Source organism: Ascaphus truei, chromosome 10, assembly GCF_040206685.1.
Source record: "Ascaphus truei isolate aAscTru1 chromosome 10, aAscTru1.hap1, whole genome shotgun sequence".
Lineage (NCBI taxonomy): Eukaryota > Metazoa > Chordata > Amphibia > Anura > Ascaphidae > Ascaphus > Ascaphus truei.
In genome coordinates, this window is record NC_134492.1 from 64,273,237 (window position 1) to 64,294,225 (window position 20,989).

General features: G+C 57.1%; 1 protein-coding gene and 1 long non-coding RNA gene across 5 annotated transcripts in view; one reads left to right on the forward strand and one right to left on the reverse strand.

The window, feature by feature from the left end:
• Positions 1 to 20,989, reverse strand: part of AGL (amylo-alpha-1,6-glucosidase and 4-alpha-glucanotransferase) — a 340,722-nt gene that overhangs the window by 3,978 nt on the left and 315,755 nt on the right. For all 4 annotated transcript variants that reach the window (XM_075617125.1, XM_075617126.1, XM_075617123.1 and 1 more), the window contains exons 28-32: positions 13,059 to 13,194; positions 12,597 to 12,709; positions 6,516 to 6,727; positions 806 to 903; positions 119 to 206 (exon numbers count right to left, since the gene is read on the reverse strand). In XM_075617125.1, coding sequence (XP_075473240.1) covers positions 119 to 206; positions 806 to 903; positions 6,516 to 6,727; positions 12,597 to 12,709; positions 13,059 to 13,194 — 647 coding nt within the window. The remainder of the gene's footprint in view (positions 1 to 118; positions 207 to 805; positions 904 to 6,515; positions 6,728 to 12,596; positions 12,710 to 13,058; positions 13,195 to 20,989) is intronic.
• Positions 43 to 6,886, forward strand: LOC142504023 (uncharacterized). The gene is made up of 2 exons (XR_012804164.1): positions 43 to 1,854; positions 6,333 to 6,886. It is a non-coding gene; the product is annotated as an uncharacterized LOC142504023 (long non-coding RNA).

A 20,989-nucleotide genomic window follows, 5' to 3' on the forward strand; every position in this document is an offset into this window, starting at 1 on the left:
ATTACTGCAGACACGGTGCACTGATACGGGTATTACTGCAGACACGGTGCACTGATACGGGTATCACTGCAGCAGCAGATTCTCTATACATAACATGGAGATACACATTCAGGCTTACCGGTCCTTGGTGGTAATTAAATCCTTTCGCAAGGTTGTAATTATCGTTATCCAAAGCATTGTCGTACACGCCGCAGTAAACCATGTCACTAAGTAAACAAATAAAATAAACCCATTATTCCTTACTCACAGGGCCGAGCCCCACAAGCAGAATGAACACCAGAACCCACACACGATACACTCACAACTACACAAACATCTACCACAAGGTGAACACCATCGTGGGTTTCCCCCGGCGGGCCCCTAATGATATTCGACATCGCTGTGTATCTGTATTGTGTATCTGCAGCTATTCTTAGCACTTGCTGCTGTTGCCTATTAATCTGAAGCTAATTGGGACTGTAACACGAGCCGGGTCTTCTGCAGCTTAATTACGAGTCTAATTATGTGCCGGTGAATACCGAGAAGCAGAACCAGGTGATAGAAAGGCTTTCTTGCACCCAATCTCCCCAGCTGCTGTGAAACCTCACACCCGATTAGATCCAGGGCTTTCGTTTGTATGTAGGATTTAGCCTGTGTTTATCCCAGGCATGTTTAATTCCCTTACTGTATTAGCCCCTACCACCTCCGCCTCGCGGCTATTCCATGTATGCACCACCCTGTCCCCCCGGAGCTGCATTGCATGATGAGATGAAGCCCGCTGTGGGGGTGAAGCCCGTGTAACAATGTCTACATTACATTCACGTACTCTGCATCCAAGGTCTTCATCCCCAGGGGCCCCACCAGCTTCTTCTCCGTGACCTCCAGGGCTCGCCAGGCTTTCAGGGGAGTGAACATCTCCGGGGCCTGAAAACCCCAGAGGAACACGTGTCGGTTACATGTCACGTTACTGTATAGACGAGTGGCCGGTAGAAAGGCCGCGGGCACGCCTGAGATTGCGGTGAAGTTACTTCATTTGCTCATTCCCGGAGCGCGTTGGAATGCCCACGGCGTTTCTACGGTTACTCGCTACTCCACGGGATCTACCCAAGGAAAGACGCCGGACTGCACTTATGTTTATTCCAGTATAGTGGGTATAGGCGTGTGCGTGCTCAACACAAAACCAGTATAGAAGAGTACACACCGTCAATATCCTGTACAGCTGCACTTCATGTCATGTGGGAACCACATACGTGTAATAATGCCCACAGCAGCAAGACTATTTCTACTCAGAAAATCCCAGACATAGATTAAAGAAACATGCAAATCGCTTACAAAATGGTGAAGAGCAGAGACGCCGGCAGAGAAACGTGCGCAGTGCTTACACACGTATGTGGGTGATCGCTGTGCTGTGCTCATGTGACCTGGGGTATTTTTGGTGAGATTATTTGTGTCCCTTTCTGCCGACTCTCCCGAGCCAACGCAATGCCGGACACACCCATATCTGTCTCAGCAGCAGCGACATGTAATTGGCATAAATCCCATATACAGGACTCAGCACGTCGGGAACATACAGTAACTTGTAGTGCAAAGTTATACTCCTGTGTGATGGCGTGCAACAAAACAGGGGTGTGTAGAGAGGCTAGGGGAAGGGGATTGTGGGAAATAAGGCAGCAATTAATCCATCACGCTCGTTCTCTGTATCCCCAGATCTTACAGGAGACCTCTCTCCTCTCTCGCTGCATGTTTCTCTCTCTTACACCCCCCATCTCACTCCCCTCTTACACTTTCTCTCCCCCCCCTCCTTGGTGTGAGGGGGCCTCCCGTGCTGCAATGGTCCGCAGCGCCTTCCTCTGGCCAGGCAGAAGTTGGACGGAGGTGATTGCAGCGAGCGGAGGAGGGGGGAGGTGATTGCAGCGAGCGGAGGGGGGAGGTGATTGCAGCGAGCGGAGGAGGGAGGTGATTGCAGCGAGCGGAGGGAGGAGGTGATTGCAGCGAGCGGAGGAGGGAGGCGATTGCAGCGAGCGGAGGAGGGAGGCGATTGCAGCGAGCGGAGGGGGGAGGTGATTGCAGCGAGCGGAGGAGGGAGGCGATTGCAGAGAGCGGTTGGGGGAGGTGATGGCAGCGAGCGGAGGGGGGAGAGGTAATTGCAGCGAGCGGAGGAGGGAGGCGATTGCAGCGAGCGGAGGAGGGAGGTGATTGCAGCGAGCGGAGGGGGGAGGTGATTGCAAAGAGCGGAGGAGGGAGGTGATTGCAGCGAGCGGAGGGGGGGAGGTGATTGCAGCGAGCGGAGGGGGAAGTGATTGCAGCGAGCGGAGGGGGGAGGTGATTGCAAAGAGCGGAGGAGGGAGGTGATTGCAGCGAGCGGAGGGGGGGAGGTGATTGCAGCGAGCGGAGGGGGAAGTGATTGCAGCGAGCGGAGGAGGGAAGTGATTGCAGCGAGTGGAGGGGGAAGGTGATTGCAGCGAGCGGAGGAGGGAAGTGATTGCAGCGAGCGGAGGGGGGAGGTGATTGCAGCGAGCGGAGGGGGGAGGTGATTGCAGCGAGCGGAGGGGGGAGGTGATTGCAGCGAGCGGAGGGGGGAGGTGATTGCAGCGAGCGGAGGGGGGGGGGTGATTGCAGCGAGCGGAGGGGGGAGGCGATTGCAGCGAGCGGAGGAGGGAGGCGATTGCAGCGAGCGGAGGGGGGAGGCGATTGCAGCGAGCGGAGGAGGGAGGCGATTGCAGAGAGCGGTTGGGGGAGGTGATGGCAGCGAGCGGAGGGGGGAGAGGTAATTGCAGCGAGCGGAGGAGGGAGGCGATTGCAGCGAGCGGAGGAGGGAGGTGATTGCAGCGAGCGGAGGGGGGGTGATTGCAAAGAGCGGAGGAGGGAGGTGATTGCAGCGAGCGGAGGGGGGGGAGGTGATTGCAGCGAGCGGAGGGGGAAGTGATTGCAGCGAGCGGAGGAGGGAAGTGATTGCAGCGAGCGGAGGGGGGAGGCGATTGCAGTGAGCGGAGGGGGGGAGGTGATTGCAGCGAGCGGAGGGGGAAGGTGATTGCAGCGAGCGGAGGGCGGAGGTGATTGCAGCGAGCGGAGGAGGGATGTGATTGCAGCGAGCGGAGGGGGGAGGTGATTGCAGCGAGTGGAGGGGGGAGGTGATTGCAGCGAGCGGAGGGCGGAGGTGATTGCAGCGAGCGGCGGGGGGATGTGATTGCAGCGAGCGGAGGGGGGAGGTGATTGCAGCGAGTGGAGGGGGGAGGTGATTGCAGCGAGCGGAGGGGGGGGAGGTGACTGCAGCGAGCGGAGGAGGGAGGTGATTGCAGCGAGCGGAGGGCGGAGGTGATTGCAGCGAGCGGCGGGGGGATGTGATTGCAGCGAGCGGAGGGGGGAGGTGATTGCAGCGAGCGGAGGGGGGAGGTGATTGCAGCGAGCGGAGGGGGGGGGGGTGATTGCAGCGAGCGGAGGGGGGAGGCGATTGCAGCGAGCGGAGGAGGGAGGCGATTGCAGCGAGCGGAGGGGGGAGGCGATTGCAGCGAGCGGAGGGGGGAGGCGATTGCAGAGAGCGGTTGGGGGAGGTGATGGCAGCGAGCGGAGGGGGGAGAGGTAATTGCAGCGAGCGGAGGAGGGAGGCGATTGCAGCGAGCGGAGGAGGGAGGTGATTGCAGCGAGCGGAGGGGGGGGTGATTGCAAAGAGCGGAGGAGGGAGGTGATTGCAGCGAGCGGAGGGGGGGGGAGGTGATTGCAGCGAGCGGAGGGGGAAGTGATTGCAGCGAGCGGAGGAGGGAAGTGATTGCAGCGAGCGGAGGGGGGAGGCGATTGCAGTGAGCGGAGGGGGGAGGTGATTGCAGCGAGCGGAGGGGGAAGGTGATTGCAGCGAGCGGAGGGCGGAGGTGATTGCAGCGAGCGGAGGGGGAAGGTGATTGCAGCGAGCGGAGGGCGGAGGTGATTGCAGCGAGCGGCGGGGGGATGTGATTGCAGCGAGCGGAGGGGGGAGGTGATTGCAGCGAGTGGAGGGGGGAGGTGATTGCAGCGAGCGGAGGGGGGGGGAGGTGACTGCAGCGAGCGGAGGAGGGAGGTGATTGCAGCGAGCGGAGGGGGGAGGCGATTGCAGCGAGCGGAGGAGGGAGGCGATTGCAGCGAGCGGAGGAGGGGGGAGGTGATTGCAGCGAGCGGAGGAGGAGGGAGGTGATTGCAGCGAGCGGAGGAGGAGGGAGGTGATTGCAGCGAGCGGAGGAGGGAAGTGATTGCAGCGAGCGGAGGAGGGAGGCGATTGCAGCGAGCGGAGGAGGGGGGAGGTGATTGCAGCGAGCGGAGGGGGGAGGTGATTGCAGCGAGCGGAGGACGGGGGAGGTGATTGCAGCGAGCGGAGGAGGGGGGAGGTGATTGCAGCGAGCGGAGGGGGGGAGGTGATTGCAGCGAGCGGAGGAGGGAGGTGATTGCAGCGAGCGGAGGAGGGAGGCGATTGCAGCGAGCGGAGGAGGGGGGAGGTGATTGCAGCGAGCGGAGGAGGAGGGAGGTGATTGCAGCGAGCGGAGGAGGAGGGAGGTGATTGCAGCGAGCGGAGGAGGGAAGTGATTGCAGCGAGCGGAGGAGGGAGGCGATTGCAGCGAGCGGAGGAGGGGGGAGGTGATTGCAGCGAGCGGAGGGGGGAGGTGATTGCAGCGAGCGGAGGACGGGGGAGGTGATTGCAGCGAGCGGAGGAGGGGGAGGTGATTGCAGCGAGCGGAGGGGGGAGGTGATTGCAGCGAGCGGAGGAGGGAGGTGATTGCAGCGAGCGGAGGAGGGGGAGGCGATTGCAGCGAGCGGAGGGGGGAGGCGATTGCAGCGAGCGGAGGGGGGAGGCGATTGCAGCGAGCGGAGGGGGGAGGCGATTGCAGCGAGCGGAGGGGGGAGGCGATTGCAGCGAGCGGAGGAGGGAGGCGATTGCAGCGAGCGGAGGAGGGGGGAGGTGATTGCAGCGAGCGGAGGAGGAGGGAGGTGATTGCAGCGAGCGGAGGAGGAGGGAGGTGATTGCAGCGAGCGGAGGAGGGAAGTGATTGCAGCGAGCGGAGGAGGGAGGCGATTGCAGCGAGCGGAGGAGGGGGGAGGTGATTGCAGCGAGCGGAGGGGGGAGGTGATTGCAGCGAGCGGAGGACGGGGGAGGTGATTGCAGCGAGCGGAGGAGGGGGGAGGTGATTGCAGCGAGCGGAGGGGGGAGGTGATTGCAGCGAGCGGAGGAGGGAGGTGATTGCAGCGAGCGGAGGAGGGGGGAGGCGATTGCAGCGAGCGGAGGGGGGAGGCGATTGCAGCGAGCGGAGGGGGGAGGCGATTGCAGCGAGCGGAGGGGGGAGGCGATTGCAGCGAGCGGAGGGGGGAGGCGATTGCAGCGAGCGGAGGGGGGGGGTGATTGCAGCGAGCGGAGGGGGGGAGGTGATTGCAGAGAGCGGAGGGGGGAGGCGATTGCAGCGAGCGGAGGAGGGAGGCGATTGCAGCGAGCGGAGGGGGGAGGCGATTGCAGCGAGCGGAGGAGGGAGGCGATTGCAGAGAGCGGTTGGGGGAGGTGATTGCAGCGAGCGGAGGAGGGGGGAGGCGATTGCAGCGAGCGGAGGAGGGAGGCGATTGCAGCGAGCGGAGGGGGGAGAGGTAATTGCAGCGAGCGGAGGAGAGAGGTGATTGCAGCGAGCGGAGGAGGGAGGCGATTGCAGCGAGCGGAGAAGGGAGGCGATTGCAGCGAGCGGAGGAGGGGGGAGGTGATTGCAGCGAGCGGAGGAGGGAGGTGATTGCAGCGAGCGGAGGAGGGAGGCGATTGCAGCGAGCGGAGGAGGGGGGAGGTGATTGCAGCGAGCGGCGGGGGGAGGCGATTGCAGCGAGGGGAGGGGGGAGGTGATTGCAGCGAGCGGAGGGGGGAGGTGATTGCAGCGAGCGGAGGAGGGGGGAGGTGATTGCAGCGAGCGGAGGAGGGGGGGAGGTGATTGCAGCGAGCGGAGGGGGGAGGTGATTGCAGCGAGCAGAGGAGGGGGGAGGTGATTGCAGCGAGCGGAGGAGGGGGGAGGTGATTGCAGCGAGCGGAGGGGGGAGGTGATTGCAGCGAGCGGAGGAGGGGGGAGGTGATTGCAGCGAGCGGAGGGGGGAGGTGATTGCAGCGAGCAGAGGAGGGGGGAGGTGATTGCAGCGAGCGGAGGAGGGAGGCGATTGCAGCGAGCGGAGGAGGGAGGCGATTGCAGCGAGCGGAGGGGGGAGGTGATTGCAGCGAGCGGAGGGGGGACCCACAGGTATTGGGACAGGTATCCCAGGTCTCCCCCTTCGCCCCGGCTGTGGAACCCCAGCTGAAAATCTCCGCTTCAAATGGCCATTCCATGGGATTCTTGTTCCTAATAAACAGATATTTTGTTACCCAGGAACAGTTTGGGGAGCTACAGAGCGACGAGGCGATTCCTCCCCACACCCCACGGAGATCAGGGACTGAACGTGTGCGTCCTACAGCGTCTCCTCGTCCCCACGTGTACCGGACTAATGTGTATGGGACATAAGGGTGGAACCTCGTCAGGTCGGGGCTGTGAGCGCCTCCTCCCCGCACTCACCACCACCATGGCCACGCTGAAGTTGGGCCGCAGCTGGTAGTCGCACCAGGGGCTGGACGCTCCGCAGCTGTCCTTGTAAATCCCGCGTTTGTGGACAAGATCCGGACGCTGCTCGTTGGGGTCGGACGGGTCCTCGGAGACATGGAACATCTTCTCAAAGTGATCCTGGATCCGCTGGTTCCACTCCGAGAAGGTCACCGTCACCTCCCTCCCTGTGGTGAGAAGAGCGTGAAGTCATCAACGTAACTGCAACCCCAAAACACTAACGCCCTAAAACAGCGCCCTGTATGATGGTGACGAGCATCTCCGCGTCCTCAGACCGCGTGGAACGGGGCGGGTGTTCCCGAATAAACGATCGGTTTCCGTTTCAATGTAAATGAACATTGTATAAGTAATGGTGGGTAAAAAAATACTAGTAACACAAGCCCTTCCCCCGTACCGCAAATAAACCCCGCGTGTGCGCCCATTCCCACGGCTCTCACAAGTCTGCCACCCTGCCCTTCCCCATTATCCCTTAGCATTCAGCGCTTCCACTGCAGCCAGGGATTCTGGGTAATGACATGCCAATGAGAACACACAGTGTCACTCTTTGCTTCCTACCCATTTTAACATGGAAAGGAACAAATTCCCGCACATTGCCGAGCAAAGGAAAAGTCAGCTGGGTCCCGGAGTCGTCTTCTGTCACTAGCGCGTGTAACCCAGGAGCGGCCGACTCCAGTCCTCAAGGGCCACCAACGGGTCAGCTTTTCAGGAAATCCCTGCTTCAGCACAGGTAGCTCAATCAGTAGCTCAGAGAGACTGAGCCACTGATTGAGCCACCTGTGCTGAAGCAGGGATATCCTTAATGCTTGACCTGTAGGTGGCCATTGAGGACTGGAGTCGGCCGCTCCTTGTGTAACACGATACACGCGCATTTCTCTTTTGTTTCAATTATCACACTGCTTGGAGTCGGATCCATGCACCCACTACTCTTTCAGGTGTGACACACTGTCTCACGCGGTTAGTGCGCTCTCGTGCCTCACACACTGTCTCACGCGGTTAGTGCGCTCTCGTGCCTCACACACTGTCTCACGCGGTTAGTGCGCTCTCGTGCCTCACACACTGTCTCACGCGGTTAGTGCGCTCTCGGGCCTCACACACTGTCTCACGCGGTTAGTGCGCTCTCGGGCCTCACACACTGTCTCACGCGGTTAGTGCGCTCTCGTGCCTCACACACTGTCTCACGCGGTTAGTGCGCTCTCGTGCCTCACACACTGTTTCACGCGGTTAGTGCGCTCTCGTGCCTCACACACTGTCTCACGCGGTTAGTGCGCTCTCGTGCCTCACACACTGTCTCACGCGGTTAGTGCGCTCTCGTGCCTCACACACTGTCTCACGCGGTTAGTGCGCTCTCGGGCCTCACACACTGTCTCACGCGGTTAGTGCGCTCTCGGGCCTCACACACTGTCTCACGCGGTTAGTGCGCTCTCGTGCCTCACACACTGTCTCACGCGGTTAGTGCGCTCTCGTGCCTCACACACTGTCTCACGCGGTTAGTGCGCTCTCGTGCCTCACACACTGTCTCACGCGGTTAGTGCGCTCTCGTGCCTCACACACTGTCTCACGCGGTTAGTGCGCTCTCGTGCGTCACACACACTCTCACGCGGTTAGTGCTCTCTCGGGCCTCACACACTGTCTCACGCGGTTAGTGCGCTCTCGTGCCTCACACACTGTCTCACGCGGTTAGTGCTCTCTCGTGCCTCACACACTGTCTCACGCGGTTAGTGCGCTCTCGTGCCTCAAACACTGTTTCACGCGGTTAGTGCGCTCTCGTGCCTCACACACTGTCTCACGCGGTTAGTGCGCTCTCGGGCCTCACACACTGTCTCACGCGGTTAGTGCGCTCTCGGGCCTCACGCGGTTAGTGCGCTCTCGTGCGTCACACACTGTCTCACGCGGTTAGTGCGCTCTCGTGCCTCATACACTGTCTCACGCGGTTAGTGCGCTCTCGTGCCTCACACACTGTCTCACGCGGTTAGTGCGCTCTCGTGCCTCACACACTGTCTCACGCGGTTAGTGCGCTCTCGTGCCTCACACACTGTCTCACGCGGTTAGTGCGCTCTCGGGCCTCACACACTGTCTGTCTCATGCGGTTAGTGCGCTCTCGTGCCTCACACACTGTCTCACGCGGTTAGTGCGCTCTCGGGCCTCACACACTGTCTCACGCGGTTAGTGCGCTCTCGGGCCTCACACACTGTCTCACGCGGTTAGTGCGCTCTCGTGCCTCACACACTGTCTCACGCGGTTAGTGCGCTCTCGTGCATCACACACTGTTTCACGCGGTTAGTGCGCTCTCGTGCCTCACACACTGTCTCACGCGGTTAGTGCGCTCTCGTGCCTCACACACTGTCTCACGCGGTTAGTGCGCTCTCGTGCGTCACACACACTCTCACGCGGTTAGTGCTCTCTCGTGCCTCACACACTGTCTCACGCGGTTAGTGCGCTCTCGTGCCTCACACACTGTCTCACGCGGTTAGTGCTCTCTCGTGCCTCACACACTGTCTCACGCGGTTAGTGCGCTCTCGTGCCTCAAACACTGTTTCACGCGGTTAGTGCGCTCTCGTGCCTCACACACTGTCTCACGCGGTTAGTGCGCTCTCGGGCCTCACACACTGTCTCACGCGGTTAGTGCGCTCTCGGGCCTCACGCGGTTAGTGCGCTCTCGTGCGTCACACACTGTCTCACGCGGTTAGTGCGCTCTCGTGCCTCATACACTGTCTCACGCGGTTAGTGCGCTCTCGTGCGTCACACACTGTCTCACGCGGTTAGTGCGCTCTCGTGCCTCATACACTGTCTCACGCGGTTAGTGCGCTCTCGTGCCTCATACACTGTCTCACGCGGTTAGTGCGCTCTCGTGCCTCACACACTGTCTCATGCGGTTAGTGCGCTCTCGGGCCTCACACACTGTCTCACGCGGTTAGTGCGCTCTCGGGCCTCACACACTGTCTCACGCGGTTAGTGCGCTCTCGTGCGTCACACACACTCTCACGCGGTTAGTGCGCTCTCGGGCCTCACACACTGTCTCACGCGGCTAGTGCGCTCTCGTGCGTCACACACACTCTCACGCGGTTAGTGCGCTCTCGTGCCTCACACACTGTCGCACGCGGTTAGTGCGCTCTCGTGCCTCACACACTGTCTCACGCGGTTAGTGCGCTCTCGTGCCTCACACACTGTCTCACGCGGTTAGTGCGCTCTCGGGCCTCACACACTGTCTCACGCGGTTAGTGCGCTCTCGTGCGTCACACACACTCTCACGCGGTTAGTGCGCTCTCGGGCCTCACACACTGTCTCACGCGGCTAGTGCGCTCTCGGGCCTCACACACTGTCTCACGCGGTTAGTGCGCTCTCGTGCGTCACACACTGTCTCACGCGGTTAGTGCGCTCTCGGGCCTCACACACTGTCGCACGCGGTTAGTGCGCTCTCGGGCCTCACACACTGTCTCACGCGGTTAGTGCTCTCTCGGGCCTCACACACTGTCTCACGCGGTTAGTGCGCTCTCGGGCCTCACACACTGTCTCACACGGTTAGTGCGCTCTCGTGCCTCACACTGTCTCACGCGGCTAGTGCGCTCTCGGGCCTCACACACTGTCTCACATGGTTGGTGCGCTCTCGGGCCTCACACACTGTCTCACACGGTTAGTGCGCTCTCGTGCCTCACACCCCCGCACGCGGCTAGTGCGCTCTCGTGCCTCACACTGTCTCACACGGTTAGTGCGCTCTCGGGCCTCACACACTGTCTCACGCGGCTAGTGCGCTCTCGGGCCTCACACACTGTCTCACACGGTTAGTGCGCTCTCGGGCCTCACACACTGTCTCACGCGGCTAGTGCGCTCTCGTGCCTCACACACTGTCGCACGCGGTTAGTGCGCTCTCGTGCCTCACACACTGTCTCACGCGGTTAGTGCGCTCTCGTGCCTCACACACTGTCTCACGCGGTTAGTGCGCTCTCGTGCCTCACACACTGTCTCACGCAGTTAGTGCGCTCTCGTGCCTCACACACTGTCTCACGCGGTTAGTGCTCTCTCGGGCCTCACACACTGTCTCACGCGGTTAGTGCGCTCTCGGGCCTCACACACTGTCTCACGGTTAGTGCGCTCTCGTGCCTCACACTGTCTCACGCGGTTAGTGCGCTCTCGGGCCTCACACACTGTCTCACGCGGCTAGTGCGCTCTCGGGCCTCACACACTGTCTCACGTGGTTGGTGCGCTCTCGGGCCTCACACACTGTCTCACACGGTTAGTGCGCTCTCGTGCCTCACACACTGTCTCACGCGGCTAGTGCGCTCTTGTGCCTCACACACTGTCTCACGCGGTTAGTGCGCTCTCGTGCCTCACACACTGTCTCACGCGGCTAGTGCGCTCTTGTGCCTCACACACTGTCTCACGCGGTTAGTGCTCTCTCGGGCCTCACACACTTTCTCACGCGGTTAGTGCGCTCTCGGGCCGCTTTCCCTGCCCGGTGATATTATCTGTGTGCCCCCCCCCCTGGTGATATTATCTGTGTGCCCCCCCCCCCCCCTTGGTGATATTATCTGTGTGCCCCCCCCCCTTGGTGATATTATCTGTGTGCCCCCCCCCTTGGTGATATTATCTGTGTGCCCCCCCCCTTGGTGATATTATCTGTGTGCCCCCCCCCCCCTGGTGATATTATCTGTGTGCCCCCCCCCCACTCCTTGGTGATATTATCTGTGTGCCCCCCCCCCCTGGTGATATTATCTGTGTGCCCCCCCATTGGTGATATTATCTGTGTGCCCCCCCCCCTCCCTACCTGGTGATATTGCCTGTGTGCCCCCCCCCCCCCGGTGATAGTATGTACGTGCCGTTCACCCTCCCCGGTGATATTATCTGCTTGCTGGACACCCTCCCCATGCCCGGTGATATCTGCGACACCCTCCCCATGCCCGGTGATATCTGCGTGCCGCTCACCCTCCCCATGCCCGGTGATATCTGCGTGCCGCTCACCCTCCCCATGCCTGGTGATATCTGCGTGCCGCTCACCCTCCCCATGCCCGGTGATATCTGCGTGCCGCTCACCCTCCCCATGCCCGGTGATATCTGCGTGCCGCTCACCCTCCCCATGCCCGGTGATATCTGCGTGCCGCTCACCCTCCCCATGCCCGGTGATATCTGCGTGCCGCTCACCCTCCCCATGCCCGGTGATATCTGCGTGCCGCTCACCCTCCCCATGCCCGGTGATATCTTCGTGCCGCTCACCCTCCCCATGCCCGGTGATATCTGCGTGCTGCTCACCCTCCCCATGCCCGGTGATATCTGCGTGCCGCTCACCCTCCCCATGCCCGGTGATATCTGCGTGCCGCTCACCCTCCCCATGCCCGGAGATATCTGCGTGCCGCTCACCCTACCCATGCCCGGTGATATCTGCGTGCCGCTCACCCTCCCCATGCCCGGTAATATCTGCGTGCCGCTCACCCTCCCCATGCCCGGTGATATGTGCGTGCCGCTCACCCTCCCCATGCCCGGTGATATCTGCGTGCAGCTCACCCTCCCCATGCCCGGTGATATCTGCGTGCCGCTCACCCTCCCCATGCCCGGTGATATCTGCGTGCCGCTCACCCTCCCCATGCCCGGTGATATCTGCGTGCCGCTCACCCTCCCCATGCCCGGTGATATCTGCGTGCCGCTCACCCTCCCCATGCCCGGTGATATCTGCGTGCAGCTCACCCTCCCCATGCCCGGTGATATCTGTGTGCCGCTCACCCTCCCCATGCCCGGTGATATCTGTGTGCCGCTCACCCTCCCCATGCCCGGTGATATCTGTGTGCCGCTCACCCTCCCCATGCCCGGTGATATCTGCGTGCCGCTCACCCTCCCTATGCCCGGTGATATCTGCGTGCCGCTCACCCTCCCCATGCCCGGTGATATCTGCGTGCCGCTCACCCTCCCCATGCCCGGTGATATTTGCGTGCCGCCCACCCTCCCCATGCCCGGTGATATCTGCGTGCAGCTCACCCTCCCCATGCCCGGTGATATCTGCGTGCCGCTCACCCTCCCCATGCCCGGTGATATCTGCGTGCAGCTCACCCTCTCTCTGCACGGTGACCCCTCTGTATGGATACACCTTCTTCTCGCTCAGTTCCATTAACCAGCGTATGGTGGATTTACTGAGTCCAACGATTTCCACCGCAGAACCGTCTCTAGAAGGAAACACAGGACATGGTGAGGCGGCGCCACCTACTGTCAGGATATGTGTATATCAGGGCAGCAGGTATATATATGTATATATCAGGGCTGTGGGTATATACAGTATGTGTATGTCAGGGCAGTGGGTATATATAGGCATATATCAGGACAGTTGGTATGTGTGTATATATATCAGAGCAGCGGGTATATATATATATGTATACATCAGGGCAGTGGATGTATGTATATATATATATATATATATATATAGATAGATATGGGTAGATATGGGTATAAATCAGTGCAGTTGGTATATCCCATCCTCAGCCCACGCGTTTCACATTGAGGCAGTATTGTGGGTACCTTGGCGTTGCCGGGATTCCTTGATTTCGGGCTCGCTCACTCTCCCCCATCTTATCCATCCACGTTCCGCAGTTTAATCGGTTTCCTCCGAACACGAATCCGGTCACGGGATCAACACCAGCGCTGACAGTAAAACCTGAGTGGGGAACCACAAGGTGTGAGCGCGGAACCACAAGGAGTGAGCGCGGAACCACAAGGAGTGAGCGCGGATCGCACATGCGGAACAACCAGGAGTGAGCGCGGAACGCACATGCGGAAAAACCAGGAGTGAGAGAGGAACTACGCTGAGAGCCACCAGGAGTGAGAGCGGAAACTACGCTGAGAGCCACCAGGAGTGAGAGCGGAAACTACGCTGGGAACCACCAGGAGTGAGAGAGGAAACGACGCTGGGAACCACCAGGAGTGAGCGCGGAAACTACGCTAGGAACCACCAGGAGTGAGCGTGGAAACTACGCTGGGGACCACCAGGAGTGAGCGCGGAAACTACGCTGGGGACCACCAGGAGTGAGAGTGGAAACTACGCTGGGAACCACCAGGAGTGAGCGCGGAAACTACGCTGGGAACCACCAGGAGTGAGCGCGGAAACTACGCTGGGGACCACCAGGAGTGAGAGCGGAAACTACGCTGGGAACCACCAGGAGTGAGCGCGGAAACTACGCTGGGGACCACCAGGAGTGAGCGCGGAAACTACGCTGGCAACCACCACGAGTGAGAGCAGAAACTACGCTGGGGACCACCAGGAGTGAGTGTGGAAACTACGCTGGGGACCACCAGGAGTGAGTGTGGAAACTACGCTGGGGACCACCAGGAGTGAGCGCGGAAACTACGCTGGGAACCACCAGGAGTGAGCGCGGAAACTACGCTGGGGACCACCAGGAGTGAGAGCGGAAACTACGCTGGGAACCACCAGGAGTGAGCGCGGAAACTACGCTGGGGACCACCAGGAGTGAGCGCGGAAACTACGCTGGCAACCACCAGGAGTGAGAGCAGAAACTACGCTGGGGACCACCAGGAGTGAGTGCGGAAACTACGCTGGGAATCACCAGGAGTGAGAGTGGAAACTACGCTGGGGACCACCAGGAGTGAGAGTGGAAACTACGCTGGGAACTACCAGGAGTGAGCGCGGAAACTACGCTGGGAACCACCAGGAGTGAGAGCGGAAACTACACTGGGGACCACCAGGAGTGAGCGTGGAAACTACGCTGGGGACCACCAGGAGTGAGTGTGGAAACTACGCTGGGGACCACCAGGAGTGAGAGCGGAAACTACGCTGGGAACCACCAGGAGTGAGAGCGGAAACTACGCTGGGAACCACCAGGAGTGAGAGCGGAAACTACGCTGGGAACCACCAGGAGTGAGAGTGGAAACTACGCTGGGGACCACGAGTGAGCGCGGAAACTACGCTGGGAACCACCAGGAGTGAGCGCGGAAACTACGCTGGGAACCACCAGGAGTGAGAGCGGAAACTACGCTGGGAACCACCAGGAGTGAGAGCGGAAACTACGCTGGGGACAACCAGTAGTGAGCGTGGAAACTACGCTGGGGACCACCAGGAGTGAGAGCGGAAACTACACTGGGGACCACCAGGAGTGAGCGTGGAAACTACGCTGGGGACCACCAGGAGTGAGTGTGGAAACTACGCTGGGAACCACCAGGAGTGAGAGTGGAAACTACGCGGGGAACCACAAGGAGTGAGCGCGGAAACTACGCTGGGAACAACCAGGAGTGAGCGCGGAAACTACGCTGGGAACCACAAGGAGTGAGCGCGGAAACTACGCTGGGAACCACAAGGAGTGAGAGCGGAAACTACGCTGGGAACCACCAGGAGTGAGAGCTGAAACTATGCTGGGAACCACCAGGAGTGAGAGCGGAAACTACGCTGGGAACTACCAAGAGTGAGAGCGGAAACTACGCTGGGAACCACCAGGAGTGAGAGTGGAAACTACGCTGGGGACCACAAGGAGTGAGCGCGGAAACTATGCTGGGAACCACCAGGAGTGAGCGCGGAAACTACGCTGGGGACCACCAGGAGTGAGAGTGGAAACTACGCTGGGAACCACCAGGAGTGAGCGCGGAAACTACGCTGGGAACCACCAGGAGTGAGAGTGGAAACTACGCTAGGGACCACCAGGAGTGAGCGCGGAAACTACGCTGGCAACCACCAGGAGTGAGAGCAGAAACTACGCTGGGGACCACCAGGAGTGAGTGTGGAAACTACGCTGGGGACCACCAGGAGTGAGTGTGGAAACTACGCTGGGGACCACCAGGAGTGCGCGCGGAAACTACGCTGGGAATCACCAGGAGTGAGAGTGGAAACTACGCTGGGGACCACCAGGAGTGAGAGTGGAAACTACGCTGGGAACTACCAGGAGTGAGCGCGGAAACTACGCTGGGAACCACCAGGAGTGAGAGCGGAAACTACGCTGGGAACCACCAGGAGTGAGAGCGGAAACTACGCTGGGAACAACCAGGAGTGAGAGCAGAAACTACGCTGGGAACCACCAGGAGTGAGAGCGGAAACTACGCTGGGGACCACCAGGAGTGAGAGCGGAAACTACGCTGGGAACTACCAAGAGTGAGAGCGGAAACTACGCTGGGAACCACCAGGAGTGAGAGTGGAAACTACGCTGGGGACCACAAGGAGTGAGCGCGGAAACTACGCTGGGAACCACCAGGAGTGAGCGCGGAAACTACGCTGGGAACCACCAGGAGTGAGAGCGGAAACTACGCTGGGAACCACCAGGAGTGAGCGCGGAAACTACGCTGGGAACCACCGGGAGTGAGCGTGGAAACTACGCTGGGGACCACCAGGAGTGAGAGCGGAAACTACACTGGGGACCACCAGGAGTGAGCGTGGAAACTACGCTGGGGACCACCAGGAGTGAGTGTGGAAACTACGCTGGGAACCACCAGGAGTGAGAGTGGAAACTACGCGGGGAACCACAAGGAGTGAGCGCGGAAACTACGCTGGGAACAACCAGGAGTGAGAGCGGAAACTACGCTGGGAACCACAAGGAGTGAGCGCGGAAACTACGCTGGGAACCACAAGGAGTGAGCGCGGAAACTACGCTGGGAACCACCAGGAGTGAGAGCGGAAACTACGCTGGGAACCACCAGGAGTGAGAGCGGAAACTACGCTGGGAACCACCAGGAGTGAGAGCGGAAACTACGCTGGGAACTACCAAGAGTGAGAGCGGAAACTACGCTGGGAACCACCAGGAGTGAGAGTGGAAACTACGCTGGGGACCACAAGGAGTGAGCGCGGAAACTATGCTGGGAACCACCAGGAGTGAGCGCGGAAACTACGCTGGGGACCACCAGGAGTGAGAGCAGAAACTACGCTGGGAACCACCAGGAGTGAGAGCGGAAACTACGCTGGGAACCACCAGGAATGAGAGCGGAAACTACGCTAGGGACCACCAGGAGTGAGCGTGGAAACTACACTGGGGACCACCAGGAGTGAGAGCGGAAACTACACTGGGGACCACCAGGAGTGAGCGTGGAAACTACGCTGGGAACCACCAGGAGTGAGAGTGGAAACTACGCGGGGAACCACAAGGAGTGAGCGCGGAAACTACGCTGGGAACAACCAGGAGTGAGAGCGGAAACTACGCTGGGAACCACCAGGAGTGAGAGCGGAAACTACGCTGGGAACCACCAGGAGTGAGAGCGGAAACTACGCTGGGAACCACCAGGAGTGAGAGCGGAAACTACGCTGGGAACAACCAGGAGTGAGAGCGGAAACTACGCTGGGAACCACCAGGAGTGAGAGCGGAAACTACGCTGGGAACCACCAGGAGTGAGAGCGGAAACTACGCTGGGAACCACCAGGAGTGAGAGTGGAAACTACGCTAGGGAGCACCAGGAGTGAGAGCGGAAACTACACTGGGGACCACCAGGAGTGAGCGCGGAAACTACACTGGGAACCACAAGGAGTGAGAGCGGAAACTACGCTGGGAACCACCAGGAGTGAGCGCGGAAACTAAGCTGGGAATCACCAGGAGTGAGCGCGGAAACTATGCTAGGGACCACCAGGAGTGAGAGTGGAAACTACGCTGGGAACTACCAGGAGTGAGAGCGGAAACTACGCTGGGAACACCAGGAGTGAGCACGGAAACTACGCTGGGAACCACCAGGAGTGAGCACGGAAACTACTCTGGGAACCACCAGGAGTGAGCGCGGAAACTATGCTGGGAATCACCAGGAGTGAGCACGGAAACTACGCTGGGAACCACCAGGAGTGAGCGCGGAAACTATGCTGGGAACCACCAGGAGTGAGCGCGGAAACTACGCTGGGAACCACCAGGAGTGAGCACGGAAACTACGCTGAGAACCACCAGGAGTGAGCACGGAAACTACTCTGGGAACCACCAGGAGTGAGAGCGGAAACTACGCTGGGAACCACCAGGAGTGAGAGCGGAAACTACGCTGGGAAACACCAGGAGTGAGCACGGAAACTACGCTGGGAACTACCAGGAGTGAGCGCAGAAACTACGCTGGGAACCACCAGGAGTGAGAGCGGAAACTACACTGGGAACCACCAGGAGTGAGAGCGGAAACTACGCTGGGAACCACCAGGAGTGAGCGCGGAAACTACGCTGGGAACCACCAGGAGTGAGCACGGAAACTACGCTGGGAACCACCAGGAGTGAGTGCGGAAACTACGCAGGGAACCACCAGGAGTGAGAGTGGAAACTACGCTGGGAACCACCAGGAGTGAGCGCGGAAACTACGCTAGGGACCACCAGGAGTGAGCACGGAAACTACGCTTGGGACCACCAGGAGTGAGCGCGGAAACTACGCTAGGGACCACCAGGAGTGAGCACGGAAACAACTCTGGGAACCACCAGGAGTGAGAGCGGAACACACGCTGTTAGGATCAGTATGTCAGGCCAGAGTCTGCACTCATGTTACGCCTCCATTTTGTATGTTCATAACTAGTTAAGATTCTGTAGTCAGCCTTTTTGCTGAAATATAAATTCATAGATGCACTCAGTTTCTCTGCTAAATTGCATTTCCTATCTCCCTGGTCAGGATATTACTAGATACTTTTGTGATGTCAATTTCCTGGTGTTTTAGTAGAATATAATAGAATGGTTCTCTGAAAGAAGCAAGATAATGTAATAAAGTTGCTAAGACTCAAGGTCTCTTTTGATAACAGACAATGAATAAGCTATGTATTCAGACAATTGCTTGTATTGGAAAAAGACACGTCTCAAAAGTCACACCACTAATATGTCCTGCCCCTAAATCACGCCTCTAATCAAAGCTACGCCCAAGACACACCTAGTGTACACCCAAGACACGCCTATGTTACGCCTCTAACCAATATCTTTTTGTACAGATGTTAATCAGCATAACCACAGAGTATCTTTCACACAAGAAATCATTCAGGAAAAAATTCATCAGGGTTACAAACAAGCTTTACATAAAGTAGCGGTGTTTTTTTTTTTTTTTTTTTTTAACAGAGATTTTCACTCTGAGCCCCCACGGGCAAAGCAGCACTTCCCTGCTTCTGACTGATAGTGGCACACTCTCTGCCAATGACCAAAACCACCACAATTAAAACAGACACCATTATTCTGCCGAGAACAACCTTCTGCATATTCGACAAAACGGGTAATGACTAGCTGTCTGAGCAACAAATTCCTCAGGAATCAGACCAGATTTACACTCGCATTTAAAAATTGTACATTCCTAGTCTTCCGTCCAGAGTCATTCTTACTCATGCAAGCACCCATTAGTGGCTTAAAGAAAAACAGCTTAATTATGACAAATAATTGCAATATTTATACTTACACAATATACAATGGTCGTTCAGCTAGATCAGAGATAACAGTCCAGTCGTGCACAAAATTTACTGGACTCTAACCAAAAATTTTGTCTAAAGGGACTATCCCAATCTTCAGTCACAATTCATAAATTATCTGGACTCTAACCAGCATAATTTAGGTTTTTTTTAAATTCCCAGAGGGGGTGAAGCATCATATATAAAAATTTACATATATACTCACCACCTCTGTGAATTTCCCACTTCTAGACACCAAAACTGAAGGAAGACCTAATTTCCTCGCCTATGCTTCAGAACTGAGAGGAGCCTTTCCTCTGCCAAGAAAACTGAAGCCTTGTGACTGGATACACAATCTGCACCATTTTGCAGCAGACTTCCCCGGAGAAGCTTTCACGCCCTGCCACTGTTATCTTCGATTTTTGATGAACCTTATCAGGCCTGGGAGACGAACAAAATGAAACGTAACGCACGCCAGGTTTCAAATCCTTTGTCTCAATTTATTACTCATAGGGTAATGATTTTTATACAGAAAAAAAAAAGATATTGGTTAGAGGCGTAACATAGGCGTGTCTTGGGCGTATACTAGGTGTGTCTTGGGCGTAGCTTTGATTAGAGGCGTGATTTAGGGGCAGGACATTTTAGTGGTGTGACTTTTGAGACGTGTCTTTTTCCAATACAAGCAATTGTCTGAATACATAGCTTATTCATTGTCTGTTATCAAAAGAGACCTTGAATCTTAGCAACTTTATTACATTATCTTGCTTCTTTCAGAGAACCATTCTATTATATTCTACTAAAACACCAGGAAATTGACATCACAAAAGTATCTAGTAATATCCTGACCAGGAAGAAAGGAAATGCAATTTAGCAGAGAAACTGAGTGCATCTATGAATTTATTTTTCAGCAAAAAGGCTGACTACAGAATCTTAACTAGTTATGACCATACAAAATGGAGGCGTAACATGAGTGCAGACTCTGGCCTGACATACTGGTCCTAACATAGGCGGATTCTTGTATTATATAAATGTGGACAGTTTAATAAAAAACAGGGAGAAGCAGTTCCCTACAGAATGAAATAGATGGTGGATACAATAAGAATACAATGTACATAAATGTATAAAAAGCAATACAATATCATACAGTATCACTATCACTACTTGCACACGGAATGAATAGGGAAATGATGGTGATGTTATTCCGTGTGCTAGTAATGATAGTGATACTGCATGAGTAGGGAAATGATGGTGATGTTAGTCTGTGTGCTAGTAATGATAGTGATACTGTATGAGTAGGGGAATGATGGTGATGTTATTCCATGTGCTAGTAATGATAGTGATACTGTATGAGTAGGGAAATGATGGTGATGTTATTTCGTGTGCTAGTAATGATAGTGATACTGTACGAGTAGGGAATGATGGTGATGTTATTCCGTGTGCTAGTAATGATAGTGATACTGTACGAGTAGAGAAATGATGGTGATGTTATTCCGTGTGCTAGTAATGATAGTGATACTGTATGAGTAGGGGAATGATGGTGATGTTATTCCGTGTGCTAGTAATGATAGTGATACTGTACGAGTAGGGTAATGATGGTGATGTTATTCCGTGTGCTAGTAATGATAGTGATACTGTACGAGTAGAGAAATGATGGTGATGTTATTCCGTGTGCTAGTAATGATAGTGATACTGTATGAGTAGGGAAATGATGGTGATGTTATTTCGTGTGCTAGTAATGATAGTGATACTGTACGAGTAGGGAATGATGGTGATGTTATTCCGTGTGCTAGTAATGATAGTGATACTGTACGAGTAGAGACATGATGGTGATGTTATTCCGTGTGCTAGTAATGATAGTGATACTGTACGAGTAGGGAATGATGGTGATGTTATTCCGTGTGCTAGTAATGATAGTGATACTGTACGAGTAGGGAATGATGGTGATGTTATTCTGTGTGCTAGTAATGATAGTGATACTGTACGAGTCGAGACATGATGGTGATGTTATTCTGTGTGCTAGTAATGATAGTGATACTGTATGAGTGGAGAATTGATGGTGATGTTATTCCGTGTGCTAGTAATGATAGTGATACTGTATGAGTGGAGAATTGATGGTGATGTTATTCCGTGTGCTAGTAATGAT